General features: G+C 37.4%; 1 protein-coding gene and 1 pseudogene across 1 annotated transcript in view; both read left to right on the forward strand.

Annotated features, from left to right (window-relative positions):
* The first annotated feature begins 1,626 nt into the window (after nucleotides 1-1,626).
* Nucleotides 1,627-18,427, forward strand: part of PAXBP1 (PAX3 and PAX7 binding protein 1) — a 29,734-nt gene continuing 12,933 nt past the window's right edge. Inside the window, exons 1-8 of the mRNA XM_016162382.2 lie at nucleotides 1,627-2,121; nucleotides 3,554-3,682; nucleotides 8,365-8,541; nucleotides 9,967-10,188; nucleotides 10,752-10,855; nucleotides 11,819-12,036; nucleotides 12,542-12,731; nucleotides 16,344-16,467. Coding sequence (XP_016017868.1) covers nucleotides 1,779-2,121; nucleotides 3,554-3,682; nucleotides 8,365-8,541; nucleotides 9,967-10,188; nucleotides 10,752-10,855; nucleotides 11,819-12,036; nucleotides 12,542-12,731; nucleotides 16,344-16,467 — 1,507 coding nt within the window. The 5' untranslated portion in view covers nucleotides 1,627-1,778. The remainder of the gene's footprint in view (nucleotides 2,122-3,553; nucleotides 3,683-8,364; nucleotides 8,542-9,966; nucleotides 10,189-10,751; nucleotides 10,856-11,818; nucleotides 12,037-12,541; nucleotides 12,732-16,343; nucleotides 16,468-18,427) is intronic.
* On the forward strand, nucleotides 5,359-5,477 carry LOC118602405 (annotated as a pseudogene).

The raw sequence follows: 18,427 nt of genomic DNA on the forward strand, positions 1-18,427 counted from the left end.
GAAGGCTGACCGGGCAGAATTTGAATCTTTCATGATGGGTACTGGAGTCGATTCACCTATGAAACACTGCTGAAATCAGAACTTAAATCAATGCTGAACAGTCAGAATTTAAGAACTTAAATTAATTCAAATAGAAAGAAGCCAAATGTTATTAACTTTTCCTTTTAACTGGAAGAAAATGTTACAGAGGATGCTCTTAGCTTACGTCATCTTCCAGTTTCCAAAAGTGAGTCCTGGTGGACAGATCTCAAATCCAGTCAAAGAAAACCAGAGAAAAGAAGCAGGTTTGTATGACATAGAAATTCCTAGTGGGCTTGGGACTGCCTGCTTCAACTTGGAAATTATATTGCAAGTGAAATTTTGAAAGGATGGTGAAAGCAAATAGGCACGCTTTGCTCGAACAGGAATTCAGATTAGCAAAATTGCAAATGAACACATTTGGATCTAGAGATTCCAAATCCAGTTCATCCTACAGATGTGAGCATATTGCGAAGCTTTTATTCCAGCATTATTATATTAAGAGTGGAAATAAGCTTAAAATGTCATTTTTTATGGGACTGGTTATATAAATTGTGGTACATTGCAACAATGGATCACTTTGCAGCTGAGTAAAAGAAAAGACAATGCTTTAAGTACAGATATGACCTGATCTCCAATTTATGCTAGACAAAATCTGGACTTGTTTATACACTGTATAAAAAAAAGTAATTCACGAAAATATACATATTTGCTTTATGGTCATAGAATATTTCTGGAGGGTCATGAGAAACTTTTAATATTGTCACTGAACAGGAAGACTTCTAAGATGGGTGGGCTTTTTCAGTAGATGAATGCCCTTTGTTATCTTTTGAATTTGGAGCCATGAAAATTTAATTCACATATACACGCACATGTGAAGGAAAAGGCCCCAAACCCAAGTTGGTGACATAACGGGAAAGCCTGTGAGTTCAACTTAAGTACCCTGTTCAGGTCTTGTCAGTTAAGATTGTAACCTCTGTGACGCAATTCAAATGTGTCACAACCATCCTCACCCCCAAGTCGATTTTCCTTCCGTTTGTTTCCGAAATTGGCCGTTTCAGAACTGCTAGCAAACTTGGCATTCTTTCGAAAACACTAAAACATTTTTGCTCTCGTAATAGAAAGAAGGGAGCTACTATAGCAGCCACATAACATCTATTATAAATGAAATTCAATGTTTTTGAACGTGCTCTGTAGCTGTAAAGCTGTGAAAATACGAAGCATTACTCAATGCAGTTAATAATAATTACCATTTCACACCTCAATTCATAGTTCGGAGATTATCTCAGTACCTGGACTCCACTTTCCCTTACCAAAGCCGGCTTTTCCTTCTGGCTCCTCCCCATCCTCTATTTGTCCCTCCCAGCGAGTGGCGGGAGGTCTCCTCGCGTGACTGTCCCGCTTAAGTGCGGAAGACGCACTGCAGCACCGTCCGCTGAAGGACGACGGAGCTTACTCTTTCCTCTCATCTCTATGATCCTCTTTGTGACCCATTGGATAGCACTGGAGTCACAGAGTTTCGTGTCAATAGTCCTCCACGCCGACAGAGGACAGTGCAAAAACCTGACGCTCTCGCGAGAGGCGCGGAGTTCTCTTCGCGGAGTGAGAGCGCGAGCGCATGCGTGCTCCGTGCGCGTGGTAGCGCGAGGGAAGACAGGACCCGGCGGGCGCTTGGGAGAGCGCGCGTGCGCCGTCGCGAGCTCGGCGCTGCCGGGCGGCCGTGTGGGAGCGGGTGTGAGACCGCCGTGCGGGCCGCGGGAATGTTCCGAAAGGCCCGGCGAGTGAACGTGCGCAAGCGGAATGACTCGGAGGAGGAGGAGCGAGAGCGCGATGAGGAGCAGGACCCGCCGCCGTTGTTGCCGTCGCCCGGCACTGGAGAAGAGCCGGGCCCCGGCGGCAGCGACAGGGCCCCCGGGGGAGAGTCGCTGCTGGGCCCCGGGCTGCCACCGCCTTCTGCACTGACCCCAGGGCCCGGGGCCGAGGCCGGGAGCTGCTTCCCGGGCGGCGCGGAACCCGGCAACGGGCTGAAGCAGCGCAAGAGGCCGCGCGAGAACAAAGAAGTGCCCCGGGCCAGCCTGCTCAGCTTCCAGGACGAGGAGGAAGGTAACCGCCGCGCTTCGGGGTCCTAGACCCCGGCATCCCTACCCCAGCCCCCCGCCCGGGGTCTCCGCGTTCCTGGGACGCTCAGCGACCCGTATCTTGAATCCCCGTTACGCCCGACCTGCTGCACATCTTTCCCCGCCTCCGGCCTTCTGCTGCGGCAGGGGACGCGTTCCCGCGCCGCCACCAGCTTTTTCTTAACCGCCGCCTCCTCGTCGTCCTGTGCATTTTCTACTGCGAGGGGCCGGAGCTCAGATCGAGTTTTTCAAATTCGATATCCCCTGTCGTGCCTCTTTTCTGCCGAGTGTGTTAGAGGAACTACCTGAGTTGGGTCCCCTGACTTATCTGATCCCTCTGCAGGTATTGGTGCCCACGTCTCCGGGGTGCTTTGTGGGGACATCCTTGACCGGAAGGTGGGTTTGAAAGGAGGAATAGTGTTAGGTCTGGAACAGAATCCAGGAGTTGAAGCTTTGATTCAGAATGACCTTGGGCCAGTCCTTTGCAATCGCAGAACCTAAGTTTCTCCGTAAAAAATAAATAGGAGTACAGAAATCCGGCCTTCTTCACATCGACTTTTGGACAATTAAGCGAGACTGTGATAGGAATTCAAGGCAGTTTATCCAGTCAGGTGTGAGAGAGGCCAGGCAGTAGTGGGTTTAGATCTCATATCGTAAATGAGCCTTAAATATTTTCACTTTCTGACCAGTTGATTGTTGTTTGTATAACCCAGTTAAGTCTGTGTTATAAAATAAGAAAGTAAGACTTTTGGGCATCTCACTTGCGTCTTGATGTGAGATGCTTTTGTTTCCGGTAAGGTAGACAGTTTCTCTTTTGTCTATTATTTTTTATTCTAAGTTTGAGAGGACTACCGCCAGATTTTTGTTTTTGACGATGCAAGGACGATTTGGTAAAGTGTTTGACTTTAAATTTTTTAAATCAAAGATATTGGATACATCATCACAAGTTATTTTTCAAAAGTGTTTTCACAGTTTACTCTTGCAATAATAACATTATGTCAGTTTGTGATGGATAAAGAGTTAATAAAAGTTGACGGCTCTGTTGATCAGAGCACCTTTTGATTTTGGATATTTTGTTTCATATATTGTAGTAATTTGGTTATTAAGTGCTCTATCAATGATTTTTTCACCTGCAATAGGTGATTTAAGGAAGATAATAAGAAAAAGGAAATTTTTATGCAGTTTATATGTTAGGCCTTTGAAAAAAGTCTCATTTACATCATTCCAGATTAACTTATGAAGTTGACTTCAGTTTTTGAAATCTATGACAGACTTCAAATAACTTCAAATGACGTAATGATTTGGGGTGTATGAGTATATATTTGGAAGAATTTGAAAAGCACATAAAATCATATAAAAGAAGGGAATATATTGCCTGAAAATTGTTGCTACAGACTTCATTTAATTTTTTTTTAAAGAAACTGAAGAAGTTTTTAAAGTGAAGAAATCAAGTTATAGCAAAAAGATTGTAAAATTACTTAAGAAAGAATATAAAGAAGATCTTGAAAAATCAAAGATTAAGACAGACGTCAACTCTTCAGCTGACAGTAAGTATCAAATTAATATGATTCTTTTGAAATGCGTAAATGAAAGCGCTCACAGGGATTGAATGGATTTGCTGTAAAGTATACATTGTGAATTCTTTCAGGTGACTGTCATTGTCAAAGGTCCAAATTCAGTGGTAATACAGTTCTATTTAATTCTAACAGAATAACACTGTAAATGCATTTTTTAAAAAGACAGACTCTTCACCCCTGGAATATTTCTACTGCAATGATGAAATCTTCTCCTGATTTCCTGCTAGTCAGACTGCTGTCGAACAGAGAAAGGTTTCCTATTTAAACCTGAGACGCAAGTTTATTCCTGTTTGAGGGAGTACTGTGTATATTCCTGTACTTATATTTTATGAAGACAGGTTTTCATTTTCTTTGGTGATATTTCTACAGTTCGTTTGATTCTTAGAGAACTTTTACAAATGCCGTAAGTTTAATGTTGATACTTCCACTACACAGCCTTATCACATACGTGAGTGAAGACTCCTCAGTGTGAGGCACCTGCCTATATTGTACAGATATCCCTCATGTTCTCATATCTAAGTTAAAAAATTTAAGCAGTTATTTGTCTTTAGTAAAGTAGATCCATTATAATATGTGATGGTCTGAGTTATTCTCATGCAAATGCCCTAGGGAAATCTTTTTATTTTATGGACTTAAGGATAGAACTATTATTTCCCAGTTTCTCAGCTACAGGCTTAATGTGAAAAAGTATGTCATTATATCTCAAACTTACAATCTAATTTTGGAGATAACACTTAAATGTGGTCCAAGTAATTGGATCCAGTGTTCAGCAAAATGTCCAATGAATTGTTTAAAAGGTAACTACACTTTTTTTTAAGAGGTAAGGGAAAAGAATGGTTCACAGATAAAGTGCGATTTGAAGCTGTTGCTTTGATAATTTGAATTCCAAAAGATAGAAGAGGGAAGATATAGTGTTATCATTAAAGATTAGCGTGACTAAGGCTGCTTTGGAAAAGAGCAAGTATACCTCACAGGACAGAGTAGGTGATTTGTGGAGGAAGTAGAAGTTTAGGGAGAAAGATACACTGTTGGCAGATTGTGAAGGATGTATAGTATCCAGTAAGGGGTTTAGAGTCGCTTTGTTCACTGGCTTGCCAAGATGGTGACATGATAAATGCCTTTTGAAACCTTAACCTAGTATTAGCATGCAGCATGGATTGGCATAAGGAGAGATTGGAGACATAAAGCACTTTAAACGCAAGAGTCATCTTTGATCCCTTACTGGTGGGTTTAAAAAGGTCTAGCAAGACAGGCTTTTCCTGTCTTCATGGGAAATTGTGGATGAGTTAAAAATGTTTGCTGTGAGTATGGGAGAAAAAAATGAAAAGAAAGGATCATTTGAGAAATGTTCCAAGGGAAGAATTGGTAGGCTTCGATGTATGCTTTAGCTATTGGATTTAAAAGAAATAGTTAAATTTGAGCTTTCGTGCCAGGGTGACGGAGAATAATTATGTATATATAGAAATAAGGTAGGTGGGAGGAGAAGTATTTTTAGGGAAACCGATTATCTTAGAGTCTAGGAAACTGCTTCATTTTCCTCAAATCTCTTAATCAACCATGTATGATGAAATAGTTCAAGAAAGGTCAGGAAAAGTGAGACCCAAGAAAGGACCATTTACTCTAGTGGGTTTCGACATTAAAGTAGAGTCTACAGCCATGCCACCCTGAACAAGCCCGATCCCGTCTGATCTCGGAAGCTAAGCAGGGTCGGGCCTGGTTAGTACGTGATTGGGAGACCACCTAGGAAGACCAGGTGCTATAAGTGTAAAAAATAATTGATTGTAAGCTGACAAGGTCCTTGCAATCTGTGAGGTCAACCAAGGGTTGTCTCGCCTAAAAAAGAAAGAAAGAAAGAAAGAAATTAAAGTAGGTATGAGGTTTATGATGCCATCATCTGTGACCTCTTCCATTGTTCTACTTTCACAAAGTTCTCACCAGATAACTCAGTTAATGTCCTCCCCAAAGGTGAAACCTTCATGTTATAGATTGTCATCATTATCCCTGAAATAATGGTGCCGAGGAGCTCTTCAATAATAGACTCACAAACCCGAACTCTTCCTACCCCGATCCTCCTTAGATATATAGAGATGCATTAATTTCAAAACGAGGGTAGCATTGACTTAGAAATCTATTTTTGTGATATTCCTAAAATAATAAGTTCACTTTTAAACTTGAATTTAAGTGGAATAGCCAATGAACAGTTGGAGATATAGATTTAGGTATAGTGCTTATTGAGATAATGTTAAAACCAAAAGTAAATGGAATTGAGGGAGCAGCAAAAAGGAAAAGTTCTTGAGGACCAAAGACTTCTTTCTACCTGTAATAAACATACACAGAGAAAAGAAGATTTTTCAAAGAGCTATAAGAATCTTAAAGGCTAAAGAAAAAAAGACAGGATAGTTTCAAGATGAGGATGGGTAGTTTGTATGAAATAGTTCCAGAAAGGTCAGGAAAAGTAAAGATGGAGGAAGGGCTTTTGGCAGGGTTGCTGTGTTTTGCTGGAGGAAGGTGTTTGGCAAAAGAGATTCGTCTACTAGGCAAACTCTGTGTCTCCTTGGAGGAAGGTACATCTTTTGCTGATTTGCTCAATGATACTGTAAGAATTAGCTGTGGCCGCAGCTGTGAGGTTAGTGAACTTGAAATGGGAGAACACAGAGGCCATTTGCCAGGGTTGAGATGTGTGTGTGCAAGTTGGTGAGGAAGTAGAAGGCAGTAGGTTCACACTGCTTCTTTGGGAAGTTTGGCAGAGAGAAGTAGAGTAGGGGTCCCTACCTGCCCGGGCTGTGGACCAATACCTGTTAGTGGCCTGTTAGGAAACAGGCCGTGTGGCAGGCAAGGGAGCAAAGCTTCATTTGTATTTGCAGCTGCTCCCAGTGCTAGTAGCATCACCATCTCAACTCTATCCCAGAGCATCAGGTATTAGATTCTCAGAACACTGGTCTCTAGTGCCAAAATGTTGGGGACTGCTAAAGTAGAGGATGATAGCTAGAGAGGCCATTGGGATCAAGTAGAAGTTCTTTTGATAAAGAGAATCCTGTGTCTCTGAAGACGAAGGAGAGGGAGAGCCTAATCAAGATAATGAGAATATTTGTGAGAGCACGTTTTCTGAAGTAGTGGTAAAAAATAAAATTGAGGGCACAGGAGGAGCCTAGAAAAAGGTTCTCTTATAAAGATGTCTAGAAGCATAATATGTGACCACTAACAAAAATTCAGCTGTCACTGTTTTGGACTAGTATTTGCTTATTCACAAATACTTGTGAACTTAATGATTCATTGTTTCAAAATCTTCAGAAATCATTATTTGAGCATAAGTGATCTGGTAGACCTTTTACAGTTCTGTCTGTTGAAAGCCATTTAGTGTTGAGACTAGAAGGAAATGGGTAGTTTTTGACTTCATGTAACCATATACGCCTGCCTGATAAAGTGAGTTTTGAAATCTTATAGCCTTAGAATCCACTTCAGAAGCAAGTCTATGGCTAATGAGGTAGGATGGTAACAGGAAAAAAATTAAAGAGCCTAAACAGAATGACCTAAATCTTCTCAATAAATGTGTGGAGATGGGGCATGGCATGGGTATTATTCCTGGGACTCTTGTTTAGGGAAGTAGAATATGGTTTGAAAAGAAAAGAGAACTTTTGAAGCAATTTTTGGAGGGGAACATGCTAGAGAAACAGCAGGAGGTTTTCTTTCGTATTTAGAATAAACTTTTGTTTTACTTTTATTATGTTCATTGTGCCTGTTGTGCCCATTGCCAGGGTCATGTACTTCAAGGTGAGAACATTTTGATTTTCTTGATTTTTGCCAGGGATGGAGGATATGGTAAGACTATTTAGTTATAAGTAAACTGCTTAGTGTAAAGTGAAACACTATAGGCCTCTGGAAACCCAATGGCAGGAAAGCAGTCTTGACACTGGCCTTAGGAATGGCCTGAGAATTAGAACTGAGTTTGGAGAGCTCTCTTCCTTGTCTACATGGCAGAATATGGCCACTCCACAGCACCTTTCCTGCTATACATGTGGTTCTTAGTGCCACCTGGTCTCTGACTTTGACCCAGTTATAGGTTCCCAGAAAGAATCAGGTTGCCTCTGCTTCAATCACAAATTCACTCTTAAATGTTTATTTAATCCTGGCAGTGGGATCAGGGTTGCACAGTGTAAATGTAACCTTTGGGTCTTACCCCTTTAGATGATGGGAGAAAAATGGTTATGAACTAAGAAGATATCCCAGAAAGCATTCATCACAGAGAGGTTTACCTAATCTGTAACCTTTGTTGTTGATAAAAGCTGCCTTGAATGGGCTTAGAGTTTAATGAAGTGCTAGAATGTAAAATGAAATAATACTTCAAAGAGGTATGAACTGTTACCTATGGGAGCTTAGAGGAAGAAACAGTTAATTTTTGATAAATTAGTAAAATTTCGATAAAATTAACTAAAGGGATTGAGCAGGGCCTCAAATGCATCCCTGTGTCCCTTAGTTTATTTTAATCTGCCAGTTATGTCTATTGTGTTATTTCATTTTCATACATCAGTGGTTTGAGGTTTTTGTAAACAATTAAAATAGTTTCAGCTTTAATGAGGTGAGCCCATAATCAAATAAGAAGTGCCTCCTTAATTTATGGATTTTGTTTTAAAATTAACTTTTTCAAAATGTAGATGAACCACCTTTGGACAAAACAGGACATGTTAAGGACACCAGTCAAGAAGATGGAGTTATTATTACTGAACATGGTGAAGATGAAATGGATATGGAAAGCGAGAAAGAAGAAGAAAAGCCAAAGGCTGGGGGAGCCTTTTCGAATGCTTTATCTTCTTTGAATGTTCTTCGTCCAGGTGTGTACTAGCAAGTGCTTGTCAACTGAAGTAGGCCCTCAAGAGTGGGCCATCTGTAAAGACGGTTGTTAGAGAAAGAGTTATTTAGCTGAGTTGTGTTTCTCATGACATTCTTGTTTGAAGCCAAGGTGTTAACTTTTACAAGGATAAAAAGTGAGGGAACTGGAAACTTCCCAGTTTTCCAAGTTCATTGTCAGGCAGTTTTGTTATCAAAACAAATGTGGGATTTAAATAAACGGATAAATGGTACTAAAGTCTTTTTATGTATTTCAGATTAAGACTTTAACTTTTTTTAGAACTGCTACTAAAAGCAAAATTAACTGCTGCTAGTTTTCTGTTCACACTTTATTCAGCTTTACTTTTATATATGAAATAGTTTGCAAATCTTCATTGGCTAATCAGCTTTTGAATAAATAGGTGCTTAGTGGCCAAATTTAAATTATGAGGAGGTATCAGTTAATTCATTGATACCTGGAAAATTTTAAAATGTTTACCCTGAGCTGGTAAAGTTATAAAAAATTATATACATAGCTTTAGTAGCATTCTAGCTGGCACAGTCCTTAAGGGAAGCTTTTTGGCACTATGCATCAGTAGATGTCAGATGTTCTTACTTTTTGACCCTGTAATTCCATATCTGGAAATTTATCCCAAAGAAATATCGTTTTCTTCACAACATTATTTGCAGTGAGCAAAATTTAGAGAAAATGTCTAGCAAGAGAGTAATGACTTAGTAAATTAAGATACATTTACATGATGGACTATTACATAGCTATTAAAAGAAAAATTTGACGGGTAGGAATGCATTAGTTTTACTGTGAGTGAGAAGGTCAATTAATTATGTAGTAGGTTGTACTTCATCTGCTAAGTGAATGCTAAGCCATTAAAATTATATATACGTAAAACAACATGGAGAAAAGCTTATGTTTAACATGAAGGAAAATTAGGCACAGAATTATATATTCAATATGCTTACTTGTGAACTCAAAACTATTTGCAAGAGAAGTATTTTATAAATCTAATAGTGTTTTTTAGGGTTGTAAGTTGTGGGCACTTCTTAAATTTTTATTTGTTTTCTAGCTTAGTAATACGATTTTGTTTTGTTTTTCTTAAAAATGAAAACAATTACAGTTAAAACGGCTTTTGGTGGAGTCCCGCACCCTTCCAGCACATGCATACACACTTTCCATACATATCGCCATTATATACTTTTTAGTTTCCGCAGTGGCTTTTAGTTTCTATTTAAGCTAAATTAAAAATAAGTCAGTTGGATTGTAGGCACAGTTTGGGAAAGGAGTGCCAGCAACTAATATTAGAACATCATCACTGTGGTGAAGCTTTCTTGGTGAGATTATTTTACCCTTCATAGTTTTAAGAAAATAGAAACTTTATACTCTAATACATTTTATCCTTACCATTTGTTTGCAGGAGAAATTCCAGATGCAGCTTTCATACACGCTGCAAGGAAAAAGCGTCAGATGGCCCGGGAGTTGGGAGATTTCACTCCTCATGATAGTGAACCTGGTAAAGGCCGCCTTGTTAGAGAAGATGAGAATGATGCCAGCGATGATGAAGATGATGATGAGAAACGCCGTATAGTATTTTCTGTGAAAGAAAAGTCACAAAGACAAAAAATTGCCGAGGAAATAGGTAACTTGATTTAATAAGATAGCTTATTACACTGCTAGTACATGTAATTTGATGTCAAAATGAATAGTCAAACAAAAAGTACCTACATTTATTTAACTGTTTAATGTTAGAGGACTATTCTTGCTTTGGTACAGTGTCGTACTGTGATTTTTTTTTTAAAAAACTAGTACAGTTGTGATAGCTAACGTTTATTGAGCACTTCCTGTGTGGACTGTATTGTGCTAAGCACTTTACATGCATGAATTTGTATAATTTGCTCAACGTTTTTGGGAGACATTAGGTTTTGTTCTTCCCTTTGTTGAGCTGGTGTCAAACTCGCAGAGATTAGGGAATCTGTGTAAGGTTTTAGGAGTTACAATAATACTGCCCTTTGCCTCAAAGGATACTGTTTATAAGACAAGTAAAGTCAGGTGTATCAAATGAGAGAGAGATCATAATAGACATTTTAGTAGAGTTGAGGTACTAAAAATAGTTCTGCGTAATTTTTGTGTAGTATCAGGATAGCATCTCTTCTCCCCGCTTTTCTGGTATTACTCGCTCTTTCCCCGCTGCTTGTCCTGCAGGTATTGAGGGGAGTGACGATGATGCTTTAGTAACTGGAGAACAGGATGAAGAGCTCAGCCGATGGGAACAGGAGCAGATAAGAAAAGGAATTAATATTCCTCAGGTAAGAACTAAAAAATTTAAACTTAAAAAATTAGAAAGTAAATATAAAAACCTTTTTTGCCTATTTTGTTAAAGTAAAAACATTGCATATTGAATGGAATCTTTGTCATTCATTCAAGTAACATTGAGAAAATTACATAGTTAGGTATCCATTAAGGTTTTAGAAGAAACTGTATTATATTTTGGTTTTTATTAGTCAAATAATGGAAGAATTTCTAGTTTCTTACATCAGTGTTTCTCAAAGTGGTTCTTCAACCAGCAGCATCAGTATCTGGGAGCATGTTAGAAATGCAAATTCCCACAAACCTGTGACCTAGAGAATGAGAAGCTCTGGGGGTGGGGCCTGGCCATCTGTTTAATAAGCCCCTCCAGGTAATTCTGATGCATACTAAAGTTTCAGAATCACTGTATAGATAAAATGTTTCTTTCTTATATTTTGTAAACTTATTTTTTCTGACTTTAAAAATTACTTTGTAGAAGTAGATTTCTCAGTAATGTAAAAAGTTACCATAGATGATAAATATCCTAAATAGTTATAACTTGTTTTATAGACAGACTCTTGCATGAATGTAAACTTTGTTACTAGTGTTTTGACCAGAAAAGTCCTGGACTAGGTATCAGGAGTCGTAGATGCTAATCTTTATCTGTTCATACTATGACCATGGCAAGTAATTTATCCTCTTCCATTGATAAAATGGCGACCTTGGATTCTTTTTAATGCCCCTTGTAACTCTAAACTTTAATATTCTCTTTTTCTGAAAATTATTAGAAATGAATCCAGTGATCCCATAAGAGTTAGAACATTCATCCAGCCCTTTATTTACTTTTGAAGAACTCTAATTATATATTGTTTGGAAAATGGGTATAATTTTTGTTGTCAGTTTGTGTTTTAACTCTAAAGGCATGATATTCTTTTCATAGTTTTAGCTACTAATTTTCACATATGTCCTATTTTTTTTTTTAGGTTCAAGCAAGTCAGCCTACCGAAGTGAATATGTACTACCAGAACACTTATCAGACAATGCCTTATGGTTCATCCTATGGCATTCCTTATAGTTATACAGCCTATGGATCATCCGATGCCAAATCTCAAAAATCAGATAATACAGTCCCTTTCAAAACTCCCAGTAATGAGATGACTCCCGTTACTATTGATTTGGTAAAGAAACAGCTTAAAGACAGGTAGGGCAGATCAACTTCTTAAAGACCTGTCCTCTAGCTTTGTGTTCCCTCAGGCAACATGTAGTCTGGGGTAGCAGATGCAGACTATCAGCAAAGAAGATTCACTGGTCCATCTTCAAAAGCTAAACAGAAGATGACTTCATCCTTTGTTCTGCTACCTGCTTGGATTACTTCTGTGGAAGCCTTGAAAAGTTTTTTAGAATGCCACTCCATGATCTTGTTGAAGACAGTTCTGAGTTTGCACCTCTTGGACTCTGAAAAAGTGTAGTCACGATATGGGGGGAAAAGCAAAACAGTGAAATTTTGGTTAGCCCATCAAAAAACTTTACATGAAGTCTGTAAACTGCCAATTTTTTGAGAAAAAAGCAGTACAGATGAAAAGATGCCACACCGAGTATTTTTATATTCTAATAGTGGAACTAAATGCGTTATAATATTGCAAGAGTCCTGACAGCATAGATTTTGTGGTGTAAATGTGTTATATTTATCCTTTTGTGTTCTTAAGGTTGGACTCCATGAAAGAACTACACAAAACAAATCGACAGCAGCATGAGAAACATCTGCAAAGCCGAGTGGACTCTACCAGGGCTATTGAAAGATTAGAAGGGTCTTCTGGGGGTATTGGTGAACGGTATAAATTTTTGCAAGAAATGCGAGGGTATGTCCAAGACTTGCTTGAGTGTTTCAGTGAAAAGGTAAGAATGTAAAAATATTAATATCTTTGAATAAGGCAAAATTAGGTCTAGACGGCCTTGTATAGATCATTTCTATATTTCTCAGAGAATGTCCACTGAATTCGACTTTAGGAGTGATGAAAAGTCATGCTTCATTTTCTACATTAGCGGCATTCTGTCTTGGGGGCAAATATACTACCTTGGTTGAAAACAAAACAAAAAAAGATAAAGCACATTTAAATAAGACTTTGGCAAGTCCTACATTAATAAATGGTAAATTATTGACCTGCCCTGGATTATTAGAATATGAGAGACTCATCTGATGGAATTTTCTTTTTTATGGTTCAGGTCTAAACTTATCTTTAAACTGTTTGCACAAGTAATTCCAAATATGCATAAAGTTGCAAAATTTTATTACTTTTTATTTTTTACCCTAGATAAAATTGGTCACTCTTGATGCTAATAGTTTTCATCTAAATAAGCCTATGCTTCATTTCAGAAACCATTCAATGGTCATAATTTCTTTTAAGGTCTCATTTCTTCCAAGTTCCTTTTTTTTTTCAGTTTGATAGTCAATTTTTTTTAGTATGAAGTTCAGTTGTTTTTAGTACAATTTGTTTGTATTTTTAAAAGAGCTGCATAAAGAATCCCCTTTTTTCTAAACAACCTCTTAATTGATTTTTAAGGTAAACGTTATTGTTTGATGAATTGGTTTATAAGCATTTGTGGGCTTTGCTAGCTTATCTTTTAAAAAGTTAAAATGGTGGTGCTTTGACTATCCTGTCTCTGAACTTTCAAGTGATATAGGATTAGAAGGCACATTTCCCCTTATTTTGGGCTGTGAGTGAGCATAGAATCTGTAAGCAAATGGTATGTTTGAATGAGTATTCTAACTTTTGTGATCTCTCGATTGCTTTAATACCCTAAAAAGCCAAAGGTTCACAAAAGAACCTTGCCAGACTGTGTCTTCTTAATGGGTTTTAATGGTTCCAGCCAGTCTGTGGTCAGATCCAGACTGTGACAGCATTCACCAGGTCCTCTCCGTATGATTTATCACATTCTTGTCCTTATCACCTGATTTCTGGAGAAGCAGCTACAGGCTGAGCTATGATATGGCCCTTGTGGCAGATCAGTGGCTTAGAGTGACAGTACAAGGATAGAAGAAGCATAGGCTTGCCTCTGTGCAGGTATGTGGATATAAGTGTCAGAGCTGGCGGTCCTGTCCTTTCTACTGAGAAAGCCCTTTTGAGCCCAGAGGGTATGGTGGGAGCTAGTCTAACCTTTTGTGACTAGAGAAAGCATCTTTGTCTTCAACCATACTTTGTAAGTGAGGTTTGTCCTTGTAGAGCTTTTTCTTAAGTATCTTGTCCTTTGCTTTGGAACTTACTTGAGTAAACTTAATATGCTCCAATTTGCAAGCTGAACTCTTAAAAAATACTGACAGTAAATGATCAACTAGATTATATAGTTCTTGAGTTAGATTACTAGGTCATCTAAATCATACGGTTTTCAGTTTTAAGTACATTTCTCCTTGATTACCCTAATTCTAGAGAAGCCTATTTCAGATGTGATTTCACTTAGATAAATGTTTTTAGAACAGATCTTAAACCCTATATATCATACAGTGACCACATTTTACTTAAAAGAGGTAGATAATTCCCTCTTTTAAAGATGAGTATTTTATTTCATTTTGACATTTTCATATGCATTCAATTTTATTAAGAAACCCCTGATAACTGTCACCTTGGAAATATTTAGGAACAATTGGATAGATTTGAATATTCATTTTACTTAACTATGAAAATGTTTCAGGGTAAGACCATAAAAAGATAAACAGTCCTTTAGTGTTTTTTTTTTCCTTCTTTGGTTGTAAAAGTTTAAGTGGTTTTGAACTTATATTTCTAATTATTTGCAGATCATTTTAACTTTTCATTGTTTTATTTTCCTGTAGTCATCTTCCTTTTTGTGTTCTTCGCCTTATATTTGGTCTTGAAATAATAATAGTCAATGACAGTCTTAAGTTTGGAGAGGGTAAAGAAATTGTTCATGGTGCATACTCTTGAGATAAGTCAACATTGTTAAACATGAGAGAGCTGAAAATGTGTTTTAGGGCTTTTATTCTCAGCATTTTCTCTGGGCATTGTTAAAGGCATTCTAATTACCTAAGCAGAAAAATTATATTATCGTAATTTTAACTAAATTGAGTAATTCATTTCTGTCTGATGCAACCTCAGCTGTATAGCTCTTAATAGTAGAGGAACAGTAACAGTCTCCAGGACTAAATGAATGCACCTTAGGTACATGAGTATATTCGTCTTGAGTCCTGCATAGTTTGAAAAAAATTAGGGGGTGGGAGGTGTTAAATCACAGTGATAGAGCAGTAATTGCTTAAAAAATCAGTTCTAGTAAATTTTAAATACAGTCTCTGGTCTCAGCTGTCAAAGATAATCAGTCCAGATTTGGGGACATTATTGCCCATGGTGTGGCATATTAATGAATAAAAGAACTCCATAAGCTTGACCTTTCTGCGAACATTTTCTGCTTTTGCAATGGAATCATGCAAGTGTATAAAATTGCTTTTATTACAGACATCTTTGTATTCCACCTGCCTTTTTTATTTTCCATTTGCAGTCTGTTCAGTTCAGGAAGCTGCCATAATACTTGGTGCCAGTGTTCCCAAACTAAGTAATGTGTTTTCCATTTGTACTAACCACCAGGAAACTAGAATTTCTGGTTTCCTCAGGTATGTGTAGTGGTTGTTAGTGTTTTGTGAAAGTTTCATAGCATTTGGTTATAACATAAGGTTATACGTAAAGAGAATTTTTCTGCTTTTTTCTTTTTAAGTTAGGTCTCATTCTATAAGCTTTTGTATTCTATATGAACCAAGTGAATGCTTAGCCATGGATATTGACCTGGGAAGGGAACATTTACTGACTTTGTAAAATGATAATTCATGTGAAGAATTCTATTACTTTATTACAAAATATGGAAAAATTTAAACATTTGATAAGAGCTTTCTGAGTTGGAGATACATTGATTTCAGACAGGTTAATGAGAGCTAGAAATTTTATTTTCCTTATTAATATAAATGAGTGCAGTTTACATGTAAAATATATAATGAAGCTGCAAAATAGTGAGGTACAGAGGAGTGGCTGAGCAATTTAAGTGTCCAAAATTGGGCAGTTCGTAGATTCTTGTTCTTACCTCTTCATAGAGCCATTGCATTTTTTTTTTGTTTTGGTATCAAATGGTAATAACAGTTTATTTTAATTTACAAAAATTGCAAGGCAGATCATGCTACTAGAAAATTAAAAGTGTACTTTAAAAGACTTCCAAGTACTTTATTCTAAAACTTTTCACATTTCTTTTTACTAATATTGAAGTGTTAAGTTTCCTAACCACACCTTTGCTCCAATAAATAGGCACTGCATATGATAGCTCTATATGGATTGAAAGAAGTGATAATTCCTAAACATTGTAAAAATGAATTACTATTTGTGTCATTCTAATGAGAATTCATGATGATTTTGTCCATAGAGGGTACTTTTTCAGAAATCCGGAAATAGACTGGAACCCTCAAATAAGTAAGCAGCTGAGGAGTTTGGTGTTACGGAGTGTGTTGTATTTTTACAGGTGCCACTGATTAATGAACTTGAATCAGCATTACATCAGCTGTACAAACAGCGAGCTTCCCGCCTTGTCCAAAGACGACAAGATGATATTAAAGATGAATCTTCGGAGTTTTCAAGCCATTCAAGTCAGTCCATCTTGAAGGTTTTTATTATTCATTAAACAACCTTGTTTACTTAGTGCAGCCTAATTGAAAATTAGAGCACTCAGCATCTTTTTTTTTTTTTTTAAATAAATGAATTCCCTTGTTCTTGTGTTAGATCGAAAAATTATAACAACATGTACTTGAGTTGTGTTTAAGGAAATATAACTTTGCAAAGGAGCTCAGAAACATGCACTAACATGCTACCAGTCTTATTCTTCTTTGTACATTTTGTTTATTCTTTAGAGTTAGAAAAATATTATCATTATTTCATCTTAAATCCACTCTCTGTTTGGCCCTAATTGATTTTTTCTTCCTGTTTTCATCTTCTTCATAACACTAATACAAATGCTGTTATTGATCACAGTGAAAGATTTTGAGTTTAGGACTGGAGAATTTTGGAGTGCAGAGGGGATTTTATTACATAACAAGTGATACAACTTCAAGATTAGGGGAGTTTTGAGCTTCACCCCTTGGAAAAAGGAAAATTTTTTTGTATTTAAAATTTTTTTGTATTTTCTCGTTTGTCTTATACACTTTACTGGTTTTTTTAGTAAGGCAGTTGATGCCTACAGTTCTTGAATATTAGTGTAAAAACTTAAAAATTGAATTTATATTCCTTTCATTATGATGTGTATTAAGGAAAACCAAAATTAATTGGAGACCTCTTGTTAAATAGTTAGCTGAGATTCTTTAAGCAGATGTTTTAAACCTTTTAATTCATTTTTCCAATGCCCTCCGTATTCTTGGGTGCTCTAATAGGAATATTCCCAGCATGGGTTTCTTGTGGCCTCTTTCCTCATCTCTTTGTTCCCTGTCAGTAGTTCTCAGATGGAAATGTGCATCAGAATTACCAGTGATACTAATTTAAAGTGCAGATTTCCTGGTCCTTCTTCCAGAGATTCTTGCAGGTCTTGGATGATGTCCAGTAATCTGCATGTTAAAAAACCACCCCAGGTTATCCAAGTGCAAAGGGCCCTCATGTTATCTTTTTTGAAAGCAATGCTTTGTCATATAGCATATCCTCTAAAGTAGAGAGACATTAGATCCCTGAGAAAGCATCCTCCTGTGTACCTGGTGGGTTTTGGAGCATCATAAAGAGGTGATAATATGGCCCTCAGAGCTGAATCGGACTGAGATGTGTGCCATGTGAATGGCTTTGACTTCTATTTTTGCCACATACATTTAAATTGGAGTATTGCTCTATTGGGCGCCTAAATGACTAATGCATCCCTCCCAGATCACTCACTTTTGATCCAGACAGAACCAGATTTCTGGGGCAGATTACAGGTAACCATTGTACCTACTAAGGGAAGTAATTTTCTTTTAAGTTAAATGGTTTGTGTGTTCTGTACATTTCATCAAATACCTTTTCTTATCTATAATCTGTTCTTTGTCATTTGGAGCTATTTACTTATATGGAATTAGAAGTAAGGGTTGAATGGTGTATGTTAATTAGATTGAGAGCTGGAAAGAAATTGGAAGGTAATGAAAAGTGAAAAATGCTGCCCTAGTTGGGAGTATTCATTAATTGTCAAAGATTTGAGGAAAATTACATGGGACACTGAAGTATCAGTTCCATTTCCAGTCTTTTGTTAAAGCCTGAAATTCATCTCTTTAGATTTGTAAACCACAAATACACAGTTCTCACAGAAATGGAGGCTCACCCTTGAGCCATCTACTCTCTCATATCTCCTTCAATACATGTTTTATAAACTATATAAACATAGTGGCATTTTAAGTGTTATAGTAATGAATGTTCTTTAAAATATGTCTTTAATGAATGATATGTTATAAGAGGCAGAAATCATTTCTCTAGTTTGGGATTTTTTAGCTAATTCATCTGTGGTGTGTAGTGAACTCACAGTCGAGGTAAAACTGGGACATCTTTTCATGTACTAACCTTTCTTTATAATTTGTGTGCTCTGTAACATCCTAATATCTG

This window comes from Rousettus aegyptiacus, unplaced genomic scaffold, assembly GCF_014176215.1.
Source record: "Rousettus aegyptiacus isolate mRouAeg1 unplaced genomic scaffold, mRouAeg1.p scaffold_m13_p_4, whole genome shotgun sequence".
In the NCBI taxonomy this organism is placed as follows: Eukaryota; Metazoa; Chordata; class Mammalia; order Chiroptera; family Pteropodidae; genus Rousettus; species Rousettus aegyptiacus.